The sequence below is a fragment of the Rattus norvegicus genome, chromosome 6, assembly GCF_036323735.1.
Source record: "Rattus norvegicus strain BN/NHsdMcwi chromosome 6, GRCr8, whole genome shotgun sequence".
In the NCBI taxonomy this organism is placed as follows: domain Eukaryota; kingdom Metazoa; phylum Chordata; class Mammalia; order Rodentia; family Muridae; genus Rattus; species Rattus norvegicus.
This window is the reverse complement of record NC_086024.1, coordinates 137,627,946-137,648,866: the sequence shown is the minus strand read 5'-3', so window position 1 is coordinate 137,648,866 and position 20,921 is coordinate 137,627,946. Positions and strand designations below refer to the sequence as shown.

Here is a 20,921-nt window from a genome sequence, read left to right as displayed (position 1 = left end):
GAAATGGCTGAGTGGCAGTTGGAGCGTGCAGATCCACAGAACGAGATGTGTGTGTGTGTGTGTGTGCACGTGTGTGCATGCCAGGCATGGTACCTCTCACCTAGGGAACCACACAGAGAGGGAGGTTAAAAGGGAGACAGCCAGGGGCTGGGGATTTAGCTCAGTGGTAGAGCGCTTACCTAGGAAGCACAAGGCCCTGGGTTCGGTCCCCAGCTCCGAAAAAAAAGAACCAAAAAAAAAAAAAGGGAGACAGCCAGGAGAGGGCGGCTTGCAGACCGCGTGGCAGAGTAGCAGCTGGAGCGAGTGGATCCGGCTCGCAGGAACTGATAGCTAACCATTTTTATTATCTTTACCCCAACAGCTACGTCCGAGTCTTGGTCAGAAATAAGTAAGAGGTTGGGTGCAGAGACAGGCTTCCAAACTCAGTGTGAGCCCAGCATCAAAAGGTCAGGACTCCATCCCAAACGTGGCTCCACGCCCTGCCTCGGCACACAGGATCAGAACTCTGCATCCAGTCCTTCTGGGTTGATGACAAAAGAACTGGTCTGCAGATCACCACCCACTATTTCCAGGCAGGGTCCTGATCCCACCCCTATAATAGCCATGCAGCCCTGGCCCCATCCCAATTAGCCCCACCCCATCCTTCTACAGCCCTGGCCCCACACCACAGTGAGCCACAATTCCAGATCCTGATGAGGCTGGCTGGGCTCCTCAGTTGCTGCTCCTTCCCATCCCACACGGACCCAGTTCTGAGACGAAACTTCTTTTCATGAACACAGGGCTCAGCTGGACTGACCGTATCCATGAAGTCCTTGGGGATAAAGAGGTCCCTGCATGTCCTGGACACACTCAATGGGACACCTTGCTTGTGAGACAGTATTGCTGCCTTCAGGAGGGATCTCCTGAGGGATTCCTGAAGGAAGTGGGGGGGGGGTGGCAGGGGCTGGACCTTCCTGGTGCTGGAATCTTCGCCTGGGCAGGAGAAGTCTGTGGGTTAAGGTGTGACAAAGCCTTTCAGCACGCACTTCCTTGGAGGCTGGCGGAAAATCGGGGCCCACACTTAGTGAGCACACGACCCACAGGGATCGCAAACGTTGCTTTTTAGATAAAGGTTCTGCTGTGGAAGCATGGGAACCTGAGGTCGGGTCTCCAGCACTCAGACAAAAGACCAAGTGCCTCGTCATTTCATGCTGGGGAGGCAGAAACAGGATTCCTGTTGCCTGATGGACAGCTAGTCTTGCCAATCCAGCAAGCTCTGGCTTCAGAGGGAGACTCTGTCTGAAAACCTAAGGTGAAGGAAGATACCCAGTACCAATCTCTGGTCACAGCATGTGCATCTGCATGATATATAAATATGGACACACACCTCAGACAAGAGGGAGGGAGAGAGAGAACATGAAAATGCTCACTTTGACCTGGGTCAGGTGTGCAAGCTGGTGGTGGGGTTTTATTAGGGGTTGTGGCCAGACAGCACCAACATTACATCTGGGGACGGCCCTAGACCCTCATCGTAGGTAGGTCAGGGAGGACCAACTGGGTTCTGGGGTCACTTAGATGAGGTTGCTTTCTTTCCGTGTCACTGTGTGCCCTCCTCTGCTTTAGTCTCCTCTTCATTTAAAAGCCATTTAGAGCTCTGCCAGAAGCTGTTTGCCTGGTGACAATCTCAGGCCCCGGGAGATGCCTTTTGCTTTCCCAGTTTCTGAGCTTGGGTGGACGGAAGCCTGATGGGTATCTGCGTCCACCTAGAGCTGTAAGCCAGAGTCAAAGGGATCAACCCTCAGCCCTACCAGACACAATCCTGGCTCGGGATTTGTCTGTCCAGGCCCATGGCATAGTGGGAACTCCAGTCCCGTTCAAAGAGTTGCCTCAGCTGCTCCTGCACGGTGGTCACGGCTGGCTGGGCACTAGGGGTCTTCTGGCTGACAACCAGGCCCACACCGGCGGTGCCGCTGAAGTAGTCTTCTGACCAGTTAGAGGTGCCTGGAGAAGGGGGAGGAGGAGACACTGATTCCTGGGCCTGTGTTCCCCTGCAGTCCAGCCCGTGCTGTGACCCATGCTACAGGCTGAAGGACAGCTCAGAACACTGACCACTGTGCTGCCATCAGACCCCATGAGTGGTAGCCCCTTACGTAGATGCAGTCGGTTCTTTACCAGCATTCTGGGCCCCAGTGCTCAGGACTTCACCTGGAAAACTGGGCAAAGTGTCTGGTTCCCAGAATATTGGAGCACATCTGTCTTGTCCAGCTCTCTGTCCTCCCACGCCTCTTGCTCCAGCCACTCACCTATATAGGCTGTCTTGTCTGTGACCATGAACTTGCTGTGGTTCACGCGGCTGAATGGGATGTTGGAGTGATTTCCCACAGGTACAATGAAGACTTTCTTCAGGGATTAGGAGCAAGTTAGGGTGGGCCGGGTGGGAGAAGGAACTTCCTTTCCCCCCACCAACCCATAAGGTCAGTTTCTTACCACATCCACTGAGATGCCAGCCAAGGGGTTACTGAAAGCCTGCAGGGACCTCAGATAAGCGAACATGGTGGGGTCTGTGTTGAACCAGCAGCTGACCAGTAAGCGCACACGCACACCCTTATTGAAGGCCGCAGCCCGTAGTGCATTGTCCAGCACGGGCCAGTACCTAGGAAGAGAGGATCAGTGCTCTGCCTGAAACCAAGATGAGTAGGGGTCTCAGGTGCAGGGTCGCTGTGTCTGGGACTTGCCAATCAGGAGGGTGGACCTCACCCAGACCCACCTGGCTGGGTGAGTGAAGCGCGTGGTAGGGAAGTACTCCATCACTGAGACGTAGATGAACTCGCCAGCACCCCCCATCACTGCCAACACTGCGTCCAGATCCCGGGTACGGCCATGGGGGCAGAGTGAGGGAGGAGAGGCCTGCAGTGGGAGAAACATTTCTCAGAACACTGCCACCCTTGAATCAAGCCTAAGCTCATGGCTCCGCTGACCAGTACTTAAGAAACCCCGTGTTGTGACCGAGATCATTCCCCAATGGCCAGAGGTGCTCCTGAGGTCTGGGAGGGAGGCAGTGAAGTAGCCAGGCATCCTGGGCTCCGGGAGACCAGCCTAACCGTCCACAGGCTGCCTGACCTGGGAAGTGGATCCACTCTCTCCAGACCAACTCTGCGTACCTAGTGGGATCTGTTCCACCTGCTGCTGTGGACCAGCCTCTGGGCCAGCCAAGGGACTTCCCCTGGTGGAAATGGAGCTGCTGGAATCGCCCATCTTCCCTCCAAGTAAAGAATATCAATGCTCTGGGTCTCCCTATCCTTCTCTGAGCCCAGCCACAGCCTCTTGGCTCTAAACCCCCTCAACAGTCTGGAGACTCCTGGGACCTCAGGTCTGCCACCTTCCAGCACCTCTTTCTCACTGCTGGTGCTGGCCCAGCACCCGCTCTAGTGTGGAGCCTGCCTCCCGCAGCATCCCCAGAACTCCTGAGGGCTGGCCATCTTACCGAGAAATAGGCTGTGGTGGGAACCCCGTCAAAGAGACCCCGCAAGGGATGGAACCGGTTGATGTGGGTTGAGAAGTTCCGAGGCCAGGGTTTAGGGAGAACAGCTTGGGGAGTCCCCAGCACCCAGTAGGTCTGGAATGTTTTCTCAAGGTCTTCAGCCAGGTGACTGCAGTTGTAGATGATAGCGCCAAGCTCCTTCACCTGCAGGGGGTCAGGGTCCGTGGACACTGAGAGAGCGAAGGTCTCCCGGGCTAAGTGGAAACCGCCAGGGATGGAAGGCAGGGTGCAATTCCTGTTTATATCTACTGTTTGCACTAACAGGTGTGGGGTGTGTGTGAGGGGGGAAGGAGGGAGAGGGACAGGGACAGGGAGAGGGAGAGGGAGAGGGACAGGAAGAGGGAGAGGGAGAGGGAGAGAGAGAGAGAGAGCGCGCAATACTAGGGGTGTGCTATGCCAACCACGTATTAGTCTATTGAGATGCAACTCGGGCCTTTGAAATATGTCACTTCCAAAAAGCCTCAGGCGTGCTTCGTAATCTACCATTTCTTTGTGTGCATGTGTGTGCATGTGCCAGCAAGTGTGTTCCTGTGTGTGCAGGTACGTGTTGACATGTGGAAGCCAGGCTACTTCAGGTGTCACGCCCCAGGAGGCAGTCATCTTGGTTTGATATCCCCATTGTTTTATTTTATGCGTATGACCATGCTTTGCCTGCACCTACGTCCGTGTGTGCCTGGTGCCTCCAGAGGTCAGGAGAGGGCATCGGATCCCCTGGAACTAGAGTTACAGTTTGTTGCCGTGCAGCTGCTGAGACTCAAACCTCAGTCTTCAGGAAGATCAGACTCTTAACTGATGAGCCATCTCTTCAGCCGGCCATCTTGTTTTCTGGAGACGAGGTCTCTCGTGGGACCCGGAATTGCTGATAAGGATGGGCTAGGGATCCCCCTATTGTAACTTCTCCCGATATCTAAGGATAAAACTCAGGTTCTTGCGTTTGCAAGGCAAATGCTTCACTGGTCAAGCTATCTCCCCAACCCTGTAAACTGTGTTTTCCCATGAGCCGTGGCCTGATTCTCTATTTCTTAAATGCTGTCCCAGGGCCTGAGTACAAGGTCATGTAGAATCTTATAACTGGTGGGACCGACTCTGACTGGTCCCCGCTGTGGTGGTATGACAAAAGTGGCATGTAACCCAAGTTTCTGCTGGCTAACTTCTCACAGTACTGGCTCTCTTCAGAAAGAGTAGCCCTTAGAGATGGAGTTGGGAGAAGCTATGCCTGGGCCTCATCCGATCTCTGGGCCTTGGGACCCACCTGAGAAAGGGACCGCCAGTCCATGTTGGCACTGCCCACGTAGACATGCCGCCCATCCACAACCCAGAATTTGGAGTGTAGGACACCACCAGTAAGCTGTTTCATGGAAACCTGTCGTATCTGGGCACCTGCAGTAGACAAACGAGATGGATAGACAGATGGACAGACAGATGGAGAGCCAGCTCTTTAGTGCTGGCTTCAGGACGGCCTAACAGATCTGTCTGTATCTGAATGGACATTTTACTCTCAGATCACTGATCATTTTACCCACGGATCAAGATTGTCATGGGTGAGGAAACCAAGGTACAGGCTTCCCTGAGACCCCTCTAGACAGTCCAGGCCATAACCTTGATGATGCTCGTGCCTACGCCTTCTCCCTGTAGCCTCTAACCCAAGGCTTTGTCTAATGTCTTCCTTCTCAATCCTGAGCTCAAGTCCTCCAGGGTCCTGGAGAAATTTTTCCACCCACCCCAGAAGTCCTGGTAGTCTTTGGCTTCATTCCCCGGTGCTAGACCTCAACACAGCAGAGCCCAGCACGCAGACACCTACCGTGGGCAGCCAAGACCTGGAGGTCAGTGGATGTCTTGGCCAATGTTGGGCTGTGGGTGGCCACCACCACAGAGATATTCCTGAGAAGGAGCTGTTGAAACTTCTGTAGAAGGGCCTCTCCCTACAAATCCAGGATACCATGAGAAGCTGCCTCAGGCTGGTCCTTTACCCACAGCCCACGGTAGGCCACATTTTGACTCATGAATAGAGGCCAAATAAATGACACCATGCATGCACTATCCGCAGTCCCTCTGCCCTGTCCCAAGAGCCACCCAAGGGACCTGGTCTTGCTCTAACCCAGCCCCACCCCAGAGCTAAGCCCTGGGCCTGTCTGAGCTCTGAACAGATAGCAGCCTGACTTGACGAGTCCTTGGCACCCGGGGAGAGACCCAGGCCTCAAAGTCAGAAAGCAAAAACAAGGACTAACCTGCTGAGAAGATGAGTCATTGACTCCAACGTCCTGTCCGGTGAGGGACCAGTAGTATGAGGCAATGTGGACGCTCTCCTGAGCAGTGTCAAGAAGCTGCAGCCAAGCCTGGGCCAGCGGCTGGGCAGCGGGGCTGCCGGCTGCAAACGGCAAGTCCTCGGGAATACTTTCCGCAAGGATGAGCCTAGGGACAGAACCCAAAGCAGACCAAGCTGTATCTGTCGGAGCCACGAGCCAGCCATTTGCTCCACTTCCTGCCAACCAGTCGGAGGGAGGGCCTGAACCCAGGGTGGCTCCAGGGCCTGAACCCAGGCCGAAGGAACAGAAAGAGGACAGTGAAGTGGGAAGAGCTAGCCTAAGCACCCCCTAAGCCGGAGTATGGTGACATTCAGCAGAAACCTGGGGATGGAACATGCTCTTGGGGAAGTCCAGGATCCATGCCTGGGACAATCACAGCCTTACTGTGAGCTGCATCACCCGTTCAGGGACCCAGTGAGGCAGCAACCCGCCCAGACACATATCCCACGACCCCATGTGAACCCCTGGTGTTCACTCACTGACAGGAGTTATTCTGCTCAGTGTCTCCTTTCAGGGTCTCCCAGAACCAGGAGGGCACTTCCTCAGGGAACATCTGGGGACTGGTGAAAGAAGTGGGCCCTTGCCACAGGAACAAGGTGAGAGTCACAGAGCCGAGTCCCAGGATAGCCAGCATCCCTAGTACCTGCAGGAGGTGACATACCACAGCCTTTCTTAGCAGCCAAGACAGCTCTCCTGTACTACAACAGGCACTGCTCAGACTCTTGGGGAGGGGTTGGGATGAGCAGGAGGGCATGAGGGATACACAGAGTAAGGCCTGGGTGGTGTAGGTGGTCGGCAGCTCTCTCTATGGTCCACTCTGCAGCGATGAGGCAAGGACAAGATATACAACAGTCTAGATAGCCTTACTCTGGTACATACACACATGCACACACACACACGCACACATGCACACACACATACAAACGCACATGCACACACATGCACGCACACATGCACACACACACAAACGCACATGCACACACACGCATGCACACATGCACACATGCACACACACACGCACACATGCACACACACACAAACGCACATGCACACACACGCACGCACGCACGCAAACACACACACACACACACACACACACACACACACACACACACACACACCACACACTTCAGGACTAGTTTTGTACTCTCTAATCAAGCCCCGGGACCTAATCTTTGGGAAATTAAGAAAGTTTGAATGTGGTTCTGATTAGAAATTGGGTTCAAACTTGTTTTTAGAGGGCTGAGTCCCCAGCCAGCCCTGCCTTAGGTTCTCCTGTCATACCATGCCAACTCTGTTGTGTGGACCATGAGGTGGAGTGGAGTAGGGCCAGTCAGGGACCTCCATTGTTGTCTGCAGAGGTATCAGCATCTGTACAAAACAGTCTGTGTCAGCAGCAACCCAAGCTCCATGGTGTCACCTCCTTAGGCAGTCCCTACAGAGGCACAAGCCTTCAGACACTAGTTGCAGCTCAGACATGGTCTCCCCTGGAACCCATGCAGGCTGAGCCCACTCCTTCCCTGGGCCGTGTGCTGCTTGCACCCTCTCGTTCCCTTCGTATCCTCCGATGCGGCTGTCTCGAGTGTGTGAGTCTCAGTTCCTTGTTCCAACCACAAGTGAAACCGGGTCTGAAAGTGCAGTTTCTGCTTGGGCTGCCTCATCCATTCCTTCCTTATTAACAGCTGCTTCCCTTCCCCAGATGGCCCCTGATTTGGGCCCCAGGGTAGACAGCTGGCTCTAAAGTGGGGACATGGTAAAGGGGCCACCAAGGGCTGAGTTCAAAGCCCTACACTGCTGTCAAGGCTTGGGACTGCAAGGGAGGCCACAGCGAGTTGGGATGGAGAACTCACCCTGTTCCCTCAGAGCGATCACTCTACAAAGAGCCAGGCCAACTTCTCAGGAGCCCCTGTGCACCCCAAATGGGTCACCCAGCCCCTGGCACAGATACTTGCAGGGAGCTAACCTCACTCACGGGTCCCACTGTCCTCTAGGGGTTGTCTTAGACAGCGGCCTGCAGACATGGGGCTAGCCTCAGCACAGGGAATGGGCTACAGGAGCCAGGCCTGCGGCTGTGTCTGCCCTTGGTGCCCCAAGTTACAGGGAAGTGGGGACTAGAAACCACAGTGAGAGGATGGGGGGTGCTGTAGAGGCAGAGTCATCCACAGAGGCCCAGCACCCTCTTACCAGAGCCCCCTGAAGAAGGGAGTCAGGAGGTCACTTCCACCCAGAGCCGGCCTCATGCTCTTGGATAAATCTCCCACCCTGACCCACAGCAGGCAACTCAGCAGACCAGGGCAGCTTTAGAGCTTAGCTTCTGGCCTTGACCAATTGTTACAATGTCCAGTGGGGCACAGACATGAGGTTCTGGGCCAGGGTCACCAGGCTGGGCTATCCATCAGAGAGCTGCTGGCCAACCTCCCCCAGCTGCCCTGAGAGAAGTATTCTCATCCCTTAAAATAGTTGAATTGACAGAAAGGCAAGAATGCAGCAGCCGTAATCTAGGACTTCCCAGGGCCACAGACCTCTGAGCTCCTTCTCAGAACTACTCTGAGGTCAGGGGAGGAGAACCAGGAAGGGTAGCTCTAAGCCGCTGCAGACCTGTCCCATCCTTGGTCCCTGTGGGTCTTTCGAATCTAGACTGTCCAGAGAGGAACGTTCCCTGGTACTAGCATCTCAGAAGTGGGGTGAGCTGGGAAATAAACTCTTGAGCCTCCTGAGCCTCAAGGTTCTGGGGTTCCTGCCCTGTGGGCTAAGCTGTGGGCCTCAGGTATGGGACAGGACATGGCTGCCAGGTGGTTGGAGATTTTGATACCCAATGATCTTGGATTCATAGATTAAGCAAGGAGCGGTCATCTGCCGACCAATCTGGTGGTTTGTGGGATCTAAGGTGTTGGGAGGGTGGGGCTGTGGGAGGTAAACAGATACCCGTCCTGAGGCCCTGTCTGGCCCTAGCCTGGCTAACACTTACCTCTGGGTGCCATTTTTTCTTGTCCATCCTGGCTCCAGTCATTGTCTGCAGGCCTTGCCTGTGCAGGCACCTGCCTCCTCTCTGGCCTGTTGCTTCCCCTTCCATTCACTTCCCCTTTGTTCTACGTACCCCACCCCCGCCTCAAGACTGAATGGGCCTCTACTCTAGAGGGCGGAGCTGAGAACTTTCACCCTCTGGAGAAAAATCTACCCTGCCTGCTCCTAGGAAGGGTCCCTCCACTGTAACTCAAAAGTCTTTGGAATTAAGTTTGCCGCAAGCACCAGAGACTCAAGTAGGAGAGGCTCAAACCGTAGCCTAACTGGCCTCCAGGGGGGCTCACAGACTGAAGGCTGGTGGTGTGATTGAAACTGCATCATGAGCTAATTGACAAACTGGGCAATGATAGGGTCATCAATGATACAATCATGGCGGGTAGACTGGTGGGAGGAGGTGGAGATTGTGGAGGCCTGGTTGGAGGATGTAGGTTTCTGGGTCAGGACTTTGGTGGCCATATCTGATGCCTGGGCTCTTCATCTCTCTCTGCTTCCTGTCTGTCATGGGCAAGCTGCTTCCCTCTGCCTTGCTGCTGTCACTATGGTTGGTCCACAGCCATGGCAAAGCTGATCCCGAGTGGAAACCCCTGAAGCTGCAAGACAGCCTAAGTCCTTTGTTCTTTAAATGGTTTACATCTCGGGTTTGCGTCCTGGTGAAGGAAAACTGACTGATCCACCAACCGTACCCTGCAATCAGCTTCACATCCTTCAAATCCTAAAAGGGCTTCCAAAGCTCGGCCGTCACCCCCATATCCCTAGCAGAGAACACAGCATCCCCAGAAGACTTCTGGAGGTCAAAAATGGAACTTCCATTCATCTATTACCTACGACTCCATCTACACTTGGTCATAGGGCCATACCTAGCTGCAAGGAAAGCTGGGATCTGGAGGTAGCCATGACTCACCTTGCTGAGGAGTTCAGGTGGGGCTGTGCCCTGGTGTATCCACAGAAGTAGGTCACCTAGTGGCTCCTTGTAAGGATTCTGCCTCCCCTCATATTCCAAGAAGGATCTTTCTGAAGACCAAACCTTGCTGCCTTTAGACAGGGTCTCGGGAACAGCCCCAACTTTGAGCAGGGTCCAGGTTGACCTCGCTCCTCCTTGGCAGGCAGAAGGCCTCAGTCCAGGGATCTGGCTCAGAGTGTCCTCAGGGGAAGGATGGCAACCTCACAGGGTGGGGAGCCTCAGGTCCTGAGGGCAGGGCCTGACCTTAGTGACCCATGTCCAGCCTGGTAGGTCAGAAAGTGAGCAGAAAAGAGTCCCATCCTTCACTTCCTGTGGGATAATACCCCAGCTTGGCTTTGGGGGTGTTGTGACTTCTCCACCAGAAAAGACGGCTCAGACATGGGTGTAAGCCAACAGAAAGCCTTTATTAGCCACCCAGCAACCACACTGGGTTTCAGGATCCCAGTGTAGCCCCAAGCCTTTCTTGGGTGAGTTTTTAAGCATAGAAATCACGTCCTGGGTTGATATGCTTTAGTTAACAAGAACAGTTAACAGACGTGGAACTACAGAAGTCAAAAACCAAGCTTAGTACATTTGGAGACTTTCCTAGGGCTGTGCGTTTCGATGGATTAGGTCTTTGTTTTAATTGTGGTGGTGATGTCTACATGCTGAGTTTCCATCACGGAGTCAGTTGTGCTAAGGTCTACTAACGTCTGCTCGGGCCTTACAATAGGGTTGGCTGTCCTTTCTAGGACACAGAAGGTAGCCTCCTCAAGTCAAGCCACTGCATGCCTCGAGTATCACTATTCCAGGTACATACCCTGAGGGAGGGGTCTTCGGGGATTTTGAATAGGTGGCAGGAGGGGACTCAGGTCAGTGGAAGAGGGTCTTCCTCCTGCTTGAAAGCAGGGCAGAGAACTTTGAACATCCCGGATGCACCTTTCAGGTATAGGAGGGCAGGCCCTGCTGCTTCAAGGAAACCCAAGCCTGTCCGCCACAACTCCCCTCCCGGGCTACAGTACGCTAGGACTAGGCACGGTGTGCAGCACCACCTTGGGATGCATTTGTCCTGAATATATCTAAGGGAGTCATAGGACACAAGGGCTGGCGTATAGGTCTTCTGGAAGTATGGTGGCACCTTGTGGTGACCAGCTCCTCTTAAATGGCTATACACCCTGAGCCCTTGATGGGCTGGGCTGGGGAAGATGGCTTTGGAGGTTTCTCATAAAGCTGAGAATCTTTGTCTTCAATTTCTTTTCTATTTCAAAATGTGTATCTTTTTTTTTTTTTTTTTGGTTCTTTTTTTCGGAGTTGGGGACCGAACCCAGGGCCTTGAGCTTCCTAGGCAAGCGCTCTACCACTGAGCTAAATCCCCAGCCCCTCAAAATGTGTCTTATGGGAGGAAGTGCCTCAGTGTTTGTCAGGAAGGCTAACAAGTAAGGAGCCACCCAAGCCAGCAACAAGCATGCCACCTTTTTGAGTTTCCATTGCAGGACTGTAGCTAGGGGTGTCCATATTACCGTGCCTCGGATAACCAGGCTGGTTTTGATCACGGGAGCCTGAGGGAGACAAACCTGTCCATGAGAACCAAAGTGAGATCCACTTGGCCTCACCCCTCCTCACACCCTGAGGCGCTCAGCAGATGTCAGCTCCACTGCACAGGACCTAAACAATAGTCGGGATGCTAAACGGTCCTGGGGGTTTATGAAACAAAGTGGTTACAGACCAAATTTCAGACAATATAAACTCCTCTAGCTTACACACACACACACACACACACACACACACACACACACACGCGCGCGCGTGCGCGCGCGCAACAAACGCGTGAGCTATGTGCTAACCCCTGATGGAGGCTGTGAAGTCGCTGGGTGAGAGGGAGCTTCCAGCTTTCTGGTTATCTCAGGACCATTGCAGTGCGTGTTTTCTCCTTAACGGATGCGTCTTTGCTCACTAGGCTCTAATATCCATGTTGAGCTTCATTTCCTATGCTTTTCCTTGCTGCTTAAAATAAGAAACAGAAGGTAGGGTCGTTGCTGTTTTGTTGATGGCAGGGTCTCTCTCACATAGTTCAGGTTGAACTGCAGAACTGTAGCTCAAAATCACCTTGAACTTCTCATCCTCCTGCCTCCGCCTCCAGAGCGGTACAATAATGAACACCATCGCAGCTGATTTGCAAATTCTAGGCAAGCTGTCTACAGACAGAGCCACACCCCAGCCTCCTTAGCCACACCCCCAGCCTTCTTAGCCACACCCAGCATCCTTAGCTACACCCCAGCCTCCTTAGCCACACCCCCAGCTTCCGAGTCACAACCCCAAGCTCCTTGATGACTTTTTTCTTTTTTGTTGTTGAAATCAATGAAAAAAAAAATTTTGTAGGTTTAAATATTTTTTTCATTTTTATTTATACTGTGGCATATATAGTAGATCACAGAACTCTGAGAAACAATATATTAACTTTTTCAACAACTAGTTTAGCAATTCAGCCAACACACATTGATATTAAAGTGCACATGTTAAATATGTATAATGAATAATGAGAAAACATTGGAATAATTATTTGTTAAACTATTTAGACAAATTATCTGTATATTTATATCATGTTTCAATATTTTAATTCTGTTCAAAGTTTTCCCATAGAAACTGCTATTTACATTGTATGTTCTTTTTTCTTTTTTACTACCTATAAATCACTTTATTTTTTTTATCTTTATTAACTTGAGTATTTCTTATTTACATTTCGATTGTTATTCCCTTTCCCGGTTTCCGGGCCAACATCCCCCTAACCCCTCCCCCTCCCCTTCTATATTGGTGTTCCCTTCCCCATCCTCCCCCACATTACCGCCCTCCCCCCAACAATCACATTCACTGGAGGTTCAGTCTTGCCAGGACCAAGGGCTTCCCCTTCCACTGGTTCAATGAAAAAAATTTTAACACTTTATCTTATATGTCCAGTGGTTTGGGACATTATATAGTATTTTCGTTTTAAAATAAGCAGTTTTCATTTTCTTTGACACCAATAGCTTTGGAAGGGTTATTTTGGCATCGAGAGTTGCACTTAGGACACAGAACCACACTGCTGGTTTTAGCCTGACCTGCCTTCTCCCATCGCCACCTTCTTTCTCTTCCTGAGGTGATGTTAGACACTTTGTAAGTACGGGCACCCACACAGATTCAGGCGTGGTTCCTCAAGCACACAGGTCTACTGTGTCTTTTTTTTTTTTTCCGGAGCTGGGGACCGAACCCAGGGCCTTGTGCTTGCTAGGCAAGTGCTCTACCACTGAGCTAAATCCCCAACCCCTTACTGTGTCTTTTTGAGACAATGCTTCTCGAAAGTTTGGGCCTCTTGGTTGCTCTAGGCTGGCTAACTAGTGAGGCCCAAGGATCCTGTCTGTAGAGAGCGAACTCGAACTCGAACTCGAACCAACCTAAGACATGGGGCCCGGTGGCGATAGGGTAACTCTATGACGGGTAAGGCCGAGTTTGGATGAGAACGACCTAAGACAGGAGCAATGACAAGATTGACGTGACACCCAGATCTAGACCAGTCATTTTATTAAACAAAAAAGGGGGAGATGTAGAGAGCGGTGCGGCGAAACAAAGATGGCACCGACATCCAGCCTTGTCTGGATATAAACGACTTACTGCGCATGTGCAGGCTTGTCCCCTTGCTAGGGCTCCCTCTAGTGGTGAACAGCGGTACTGCACATATGCTAATGAGGTGATTCATTCTCCGCCAATCCCTGGAGGACAAGTAGTGGGGTGATCCAAGCCCCACCAATCCCTGAGAGATAATTAGCATACTGTTGTCTATATAAGCCGAGCGATTTTGCTGCTCGGAGTCCCTGTTCAAGAGAGCTGTAACACTAAGAAGAGCTGTAACACTGAGAAGAGCTGTAACATTAAGAAGAGCTGTAACACAGTAAAGGCTTGTTCGCAGAAGAATCCTGTTGCCGCGCGTCGTTCTTACTGGCGGGACATTAGGCGCACGACACCTGTCTATATCACCCAGCCCTGGGATTACAAGTATGCGCCACTGCCCTGGATTTTTATGCAAGCTTGTGATGGTTTTATATGCTTTGCCCAGGGAGTGGGGAGTGGCAGGGTTAGAAAGTGTGGTCCTGTTGGAGTAGGTGTGTCACTGTGGGCATGGGCTTTAATACCCTCATCATAGCTGCCTGGAAGCCAGTATCTGCTAGCAGCCTTCAGATGAAGATGTAGAACTCTCAGCTCCTCCTGCACCATGCCTGCCTGGATGCTGCCATGTTCCTGCCTTGATGATAATGGACTGAACCTCTGAACCTGTGAGCCAGCCCCAATTCGATGCTGTCCTTACAGGAGTTGCATTAGTCATGGTGTCTGTTCACAGCAGTAAAACCCTAACTAAGACAAGGCTCTATGCTGACTTCAGGTCCCTAGGCTTCTGTAGTAAGCATTTTAGGGAACAAGATATTTCCCCAAATCCCATGTTAGACATCTTTCATCACTGTGACCAAGTATCTGAGAAAACAGTTTAGGAGAGGAGAAGTTTTGTTGTTGGTTTAGTTGGTTCCCAAGGTTCGGGTCCACAGTCACTGGCTGTGTCTCTGAGGCTGTGATGATGTAAAACACCATGACAGAGGGTTTGTTGTGGGGCAGCAGGAGTACCACTCATCTCATGCAGTCAGTGGTGGGAGGACGGGGGTGGGTCGACATACGTGCTTCAAATGCAGCCAGTGACCTCCCCAAACAGGTCAGACCTTCTAGTAGCCTTCTCAGCATACACTTCCCAGCAGGTTCACTCGCTGATGAAGTTAACGCTTGTGCTCTCCACTGGGCTAAGCCTTCAACTTATGAGCCTTTGGGGGACACTTCATGTTCAAATCCCCGGACTTGGTTTCTCACCCCTAAAGGCTCATGGCTACCTCACAGTACAGAATTCATGTACTCTATTCCCCAAGAGTCTCCCATAATCTTTGGTTTTAACAAGTACAAGCGTTTTGCCTGTGTGTGCACCACATGCATCAGTAATCTGCGAGGCCAGAAGAGGGCATCAGGTCCCCTGGAACTGGAGTTAACAGACACTTGTGAGCCTTTATGTGGGTGCTGGAAACTGAACCCCAGTTCTCTGGAAGAGCAGCACATGGTCTGAACTGCCCAGCCACCTCCCCAGGTTAAGTGCCCATTGCTGGTCTGCATAGAACTTCGTGGGTTCTCCTTTTTCCCACCCTTTATTCCCTGGTTTCACCCCCTACCACTAGAGAAGAGAGAAAGAAGGATAGAAGGGGATTGGGGAGAGAGAGAGAGAGAGAGAGAGAGAGAGAGAGAGAGAGAGAGAGAGAGAGAGAGAGAACTAAATCTAATTTCTTGTTTCTTCTTTGGACTTGACTAACAAACTGTGCTCACCCCTCCAATGACCACCAACCACCAACAATGCCTACTGGGGCTCTAGCATTTATTTATTGACCCTCTGAAAACTTCCCAGAGTTCCAATCGTCACACACTCCCAGAAACTATCCAGAGCTGGACAAACCGTCCCCGGCTAGAGCACGAGGCAAATCATAGTCACCCGCTGTGGACAATCTGAAGCAGCCCCATATCCGCACACATGGGATTAAAATGAAAACATATTTGTATCACATTTCTGTGTGTTTTTTTTTTTTTTAAGAAACCACAATTCCGGAATTCCCACAAGACCCCATAACCTTAACAATTCAGGTATTTAAAAAACCAAGTTCAAAGTCTCCTCTGAGACTCATGGCAGATTCTCACGAACCCCTGTAAAGTTAAAAGGCGTGTTGCATACTCACAGTGTACACGGCATTGGGTAGACAGCACCATGCCAAAGGCGGAAGTGAGAACACAGGGTCAAAGCACGACCCAGACCCAGAGGGCAAACATTCAGACGATGTAGCTCCAGGTCTGCCGTCTGCAGTGTGGAGTTTGTGTGGTGAATGCCAAAGGTCCTGGGCAGCACTGCCCCTGAAGCCTCTCTGTTGGATTGACTCTACTCACTGCCTATGGCTTTCCTTGGCATATATTCCATATTCTTGGTGTTTTCCCCATATTGCCTGTATCAACCTTTCCTCAGACTTGTTCCTCTTGTTCCCTCTGCCTGTTTCCTGGCTGCTGGGAGGTGAGCAGCCGCCCCCACCACAAGCTTCCACAGCTCTGGTGCTCTGCTTGGACTCAAAGGCAATGAACCCAGCTAACCTTGACTGAGACCTGGTTTTTCTTTTTAGCAGTGTGGGGGATCAAACCCAGGCTCTCCTGTGAGCTTGACCTTGAATAGAAACTTGAGAAAACAGAGTCCCAAACCAACCTTTCTCCTTACATCATCATCAGGTGTCATGTCACAGTGACAAAGGCCAGCTCAGGGGTTTCCGTGTTTTCATTGGTATTTTTCTTGGCTGGGTTATTAGACTCTGGGTTTATAGTTTTCATCATACTTAGAAACTTTTGTCATTATTCCTTTCAGCATTTCTTTTTGTCTTGCCTTTTCTGGAACGGTGTTACTTACTAGTTGGATCTTTCTTTCTTTTTTATTTTTATTTCTTGAGATATAAAGTGTGTAGGCCTGGATATTCTGGAACTTGCTCTGTAGACTAGGCTGGCCTTGAACTCAGAGATCCACCTGCCTCTGCTCCCCAAGTGCTGGGATGAAAGACACGTGCCACCCACCATGTCCTGGCTTAAGTTGGATTTCTTGGTATTATCACACGAACTGTGAATGCCGTGTTCTGTTTTCTTCTGATTCATTTGGAATTCTTCTCATGTCATGTCTCCAATACATGAAAGTGTTACAGTTAAAACAAGTGTTGGGGTTAAATGGCAAGGTCAGGGACGTGGGAAAATAAATAAGAAGGCTTCATCCGGGCACAAGATACCCAAGCCGACCAGACAGGAGGAAGGTTAGAGCTCTGGGAAAAACCACAAAGCAAGTTCCAGCTGGCTCCAGATGGCGCTCTTCTTGGGGGAGCACGCAGGTGCACTTTGCCCTTTATTCTAGCAAACTTATCAATTTGTGGGTCTTTACACTTTCATTTCATGATTATATACATTATATCCATCCCTGTAACCAATGCATCTAACAAACCGAGGTGTGGGGAGGGAGGGAGACCACTGAGTTCAGCACAGGAATAGGCACTGGCAGCAGAAATAGTAACAGGAGTGAGGGTTGTACCTGTAAGGTCCGAGCTGGGCTTTGCTGTTGCCACTGGGCTCAGGTTACTCACCACCCAGGAAGGGTGCACTCTCCACTTCCTTATCGCCTAAAAAACAAATTCTAGCTACTGCTTAACCCACCCGTGCCCAGTTCCCCAGGAGCACTCAGAACCAAGATTGAGGTGGCAGGAAGTCCTGGAGGATGACCTTCCCATTCAAAACAAAACCAGCAAATGTTGAGGGTTGGTCTAGAGCTGCTATGATTTCAAATGCTAAATACTGACCCCCGGGATCTGTTTGTCCCCAACAGCAGATCCTCACCTGTCGTCAAACGATGCTGTGCAAACTTTGTCCCCCTCCCCCAATTTAAAACATTGGTTAAATAAAGGTGGCTGCAGCCAATTATTAAGGAGAATAGAAAGGGGCACAGTGTCAGTTACCAGGCTGGGGAGACCACAAGGAGGAAGGAGAAGAGGAAGAGGAGGGAAGAGGAGGAAGGAGGGGAGGAGGGGGGAGGAGGAGGAGGAAGAGGAAAAGAGGAAGAGGAGGGGAGGAAGAGGAGAGGAAGAAGAGAGGGAGGAGAAGGAGAAGGAGAAAGAACAGTGAAGGAAGAGGAAGACAGAGAGAGCAGGAGGTCTCCACTTAGAGATGGAGCAGGAGCATGTGCCTGAGTGAAATGCCCCCCACCCCCCAGGACATACTGCTGGGGCAGAAGGAGCCCAAACAGCAAGTATTTGGGGAGCACAGCTGGGAATTAACAGTGTAGCGAATAGAAATATAGATTAGGGGTCATCCCCCAGTAACTGCATGGAGCTAAATAAATAAATCATAGCCCGAGTCTCATTCATACAGAAGCTAAACAGGGACAGTGTGAGGTGGAATCCCACGGTTGCTTTGATTTGCGTTTCCCTGGTGACTAAGGATGTTGAGCATTTCTTTAGGTGCTTCTCAGCCATTCCATACTCCTCAGCTGAGAATTCTGTTTAGCTCTGTACCCCATTTTTAATAAGGTTATTTGGCTCTCTGGAGTCTAACTTCTTGAGTTCTTTGTATATTTTGGATATTAGCCCTCTATCAGATGTAGGATTGGTAAAGATCTTTTCCCAATCTGTTGGTTGCCATTTTGTCCTAACAACAGTGTCCTTTGCCTTACAGAAGCTTTGCAGTTTTATGAGGTCCCCTTTGTCGATTCTTGATCTTAGAGCATAAGCCATTGGTGTTTTGTTCAGGAAAATTTCCCCAGTGCCCGTGTGTTTGAGGCTCTTCCCCATTTTTTCTTCTACTAGTTTGAGGGTATCTGGTTTGATGTGGAGGTCCTTGATCCACTTGGACTTAAGCTTTGTACAGGGTGATAAGCATGGATCGATCTGCATTCTTCTACATGCTGACCTTCAGTTGAACCAGCACCATTTGCTGAAAATGCTATTTCTTCCCTGGATGGTTTTAGCTCCTTTGTCAAAGACCAGGTGACCACAGGTGTGGGTTCATTTCTGGGTCTTCAATTCTGTTCCACTGGCCTGCCTTATATAATCATTTTATGCTGACAGTCAAAGCAAAGCTCTATGGGCTCCAAATGCCCGTCTACAGTGCTTTCCACTTTTTTTTTCTTTTTTCTTTTTTTCGGAGCTGGGGACAGAACCCAGGGCCTTGCGCTTGCTAGCCAAGCGCTCTACCACTGAGCTAAATCCCCAACCCCTGCTTTCCACTTTTTTAACATTGAAAATATTTTCTTTTTCAGTCTCTCTCTCTCCTTTCTTTGGAGACTTTCCTTTATCTTCTTTAGCCTCTGTGCACATTAAAAAAAATTTTTTTATCTATTTTTTTCCTTCAGAAACTTAATCTTTTTCTTAAGATTTATTTATTTTATGTATCTGAGTACACCGTAGCTGTCTTCAGACACAACAGAAGAGGGCACCCCATCTCATTACAGATGGCTGTGAGCCACCATGTGGTTGCTGGGATTTGAACTCAGGACCTCTGGAAGAGCAGTCAGTGCTCTTAACCGCTGAGCCACCTCTCCAGCTCTGAGACTTAATCTTCTATGTGCACTTCTCTATTACTGCCTTCTAAACTTAGAACCTTTTCTGTATTAATTTTCTCTAAGTCCTTTTTCATCCTTGTGTGGCTTACTCTTTTTAATTATTTAATTCTCTTTAAGGATTTTACTAGTCTCAAACTATTTGCATCTATCAGCGGTGTTTCATACCCAGCCTTTTTCCCTTTTTAGCATCCAAACATAATTTCAAACAGTTTTTTGTTTTTTTTTTTTTTTTACCCGATCATCTGTGCTCAGATTTCTTCTCATGTCTGTGTTGGCCAGAGCTGGTGTTGTATGGACCCCACCCCCACCCCTTCCCGTTCAGTTCATGGAAGGAGTTTCTGCCTTCCAGGTTTGTAGCTGGTAGCAGTCCAGTCTCTTGTTGACAGGTACCAGCTAGGAGCTGTGTCTTACCAGATGCCTGACCCCTCCCCTGTGGCCTCTTTGTATAGGCTGAATCCAGCTACTCTGTGTCCCAGCTCTGTATTTCCCAGCTACAGGTAGAAGCACAACCTTCCCCCACGTCAAGGTCGGGTCTGGCCTGTAACATGCGCTCCAAGCCCAGAAGAGCTGCTTTTCTATTCCACAGGTTTTTGTTGTTTTGTTTGGAAATATCCACCTTTGGTACTGCCTCTCTGTGGTTTCCCAGTCCCTGGCTAAGGAATCACCTTCCACCAGTTCTTAGGCTCTAGGCTTAGATTTCTAGCCCCACATTGGGCACCAAATACAAAGTAAATCTTTGGAGCATTTTCTATGTCCCTTTGATCCCAAACGACAGCAGGGCATTTTTACACCTGTTCTAGAGATCTGGTATTTTTATTAACAGGATGCAAGCACGAAGCTAGGTAGATATTGATCTACCCTAACCCTCTATGACAGTCTACTGCCGAGACACATGGTCCTTTATTTGCGTCCGAGTCTTGCCTTGGCTCTTCTGTCTGTGTCCTATGGCTCCTGACAACCTCACGGCAGATCCTGCCAATCCAGCCTCACGTTCTTTCCACTGTTCCCTCCCCCTTTTGCTAATAGGCTACCAGCTTTTTATTGACAGGTGATGCTTCCACACAGTCCACAAGAGGTTATCCCTACACCAAGGCCCATGCCCTGTGTGTCATGAGCTCTTTTCTCTACACGGTGACAACATAAACAGTCCCAGGCCTGGAGCAGCCTCCAGGGACACGCAGCCTCCATCCCACTCCGTGGTTGCTTCCCTAACCTCCTGCAGTCTCTCCCACAAGTGAAGGTCATGGCCAATCTGTGTAGTCCAGGCTTGTTCTCTCCCATGCTCTTCTGCCCTGCTGGGTTCTGTCCTTCCTACATCTGCTTAGCAGTGCCCTGATGTCGGGCAAGAGCCCTCGCGTGCAGCAGAGGGCAGCTGTCAGCTCACATGTCCTCTCAAGGGGATCACAGTCCTTCTTTGCTGTTGCCTCATATCCGAAAGCTGTTGTTTTGTGCATCTTTTCCCAGTTGAAGGTGAGAGCATGATTTATTTATCCTGCCCCTCCCCCCACGACTCCTCGGATCTGGAATGTTCCCTCCCAGGCTCAGCGTTTAGCTCCTGGGACCCCAGAAGGTAAGACTGGAAGCTCAGGAGGTGGGGCCTGGTAGCTGAAGGGGGACAGCAGGGGCCTTTGGAGGAGATAGCTTAGCCCAGCTTCTGGTCTGCCAGCTGCTTTCTGATCTGTAATGAAGTGAGGAGCTGGGGCAGGAGAGGCGGCTCAGTGGTTAGGAGCACTGGCTGCTCTTGCAGAGGACCAGATTTGGTCTGCAGAGCCTACGTGGCGGATAACAGACACCTGTAATTCCAGTTCCAGATGATCCAATGGCCTCTTCTACTCTCCACTGGCACCAGGGATGCACGGAGCGCATGCGACCACTGATACGCATAACTGGAATAAAAGCAAACATCTGCTTGCTGCTTCCTTGTTTTGGGTGCCACCTGGTGGCGAC

General features: G+C 50.8%; 1 protein-coding gene and 1 long non-coding RNA gene across 3 annotated transcripts; one reads left to right on the top strand and one right to left on the bottom strand.

Moving 5' to 3' along the window:
• Positions 1–1,404: 1,404 nt before the first annotated feature.
• On the bottom strand, positions 1,405–8,919 carry Pld4 (phospholipase D family, member 4). Of its 2 annotated transcripts, NM_001126288.1 has the most exons (11): positions 8,795–8,919; positions 7,111–7,197; positions 6,306–6,469; positions 5,749–5,932; positions 5,322–5,442; positions 4,773–4,900; positions 3,464–3,664; positions 2,747–2,886; positions 2,467–2,632; positions 2,283–2,379; positions 1,405–1,980 (listed from the first exon to the last, which is right to left on the bottom strand). In NM_001126288.1, exons 1-11 carry the CDS (start codon positions 8,897–8,899, stop codon positions 1,784–1,786), a joined length of 1,590 nt encoding a protein of 529 aa, NP_001119760.1. In that variant the 5' UTR covers positions 8,900–8,919; the 3' UTR covers positions 1,405–1,783. The 2 variants fall into 2 exon arrangements, with proteins under 2 accessions (NP_001119760.1, XP_038968522.2); XM_039112594.2 differs by lacking the exon at positions 7,111–7,197 and having other exon boundaries at positions 1,421–1,980; positions 8,795–8,889.
• Positions 7,210–20,882, top strand: LOC134479263 (uncharacterized). Its single transcript, XR_010052395.1, has 2 exons — positions 7,210–20,444; positions 20,780–20,882. It is a non-coding gene; the product is annotated as an uncharacterized LOC134479263 (long non-coding RNA).
• Positions 20,883–20,921: the final 39 nt, after the last annotated feature.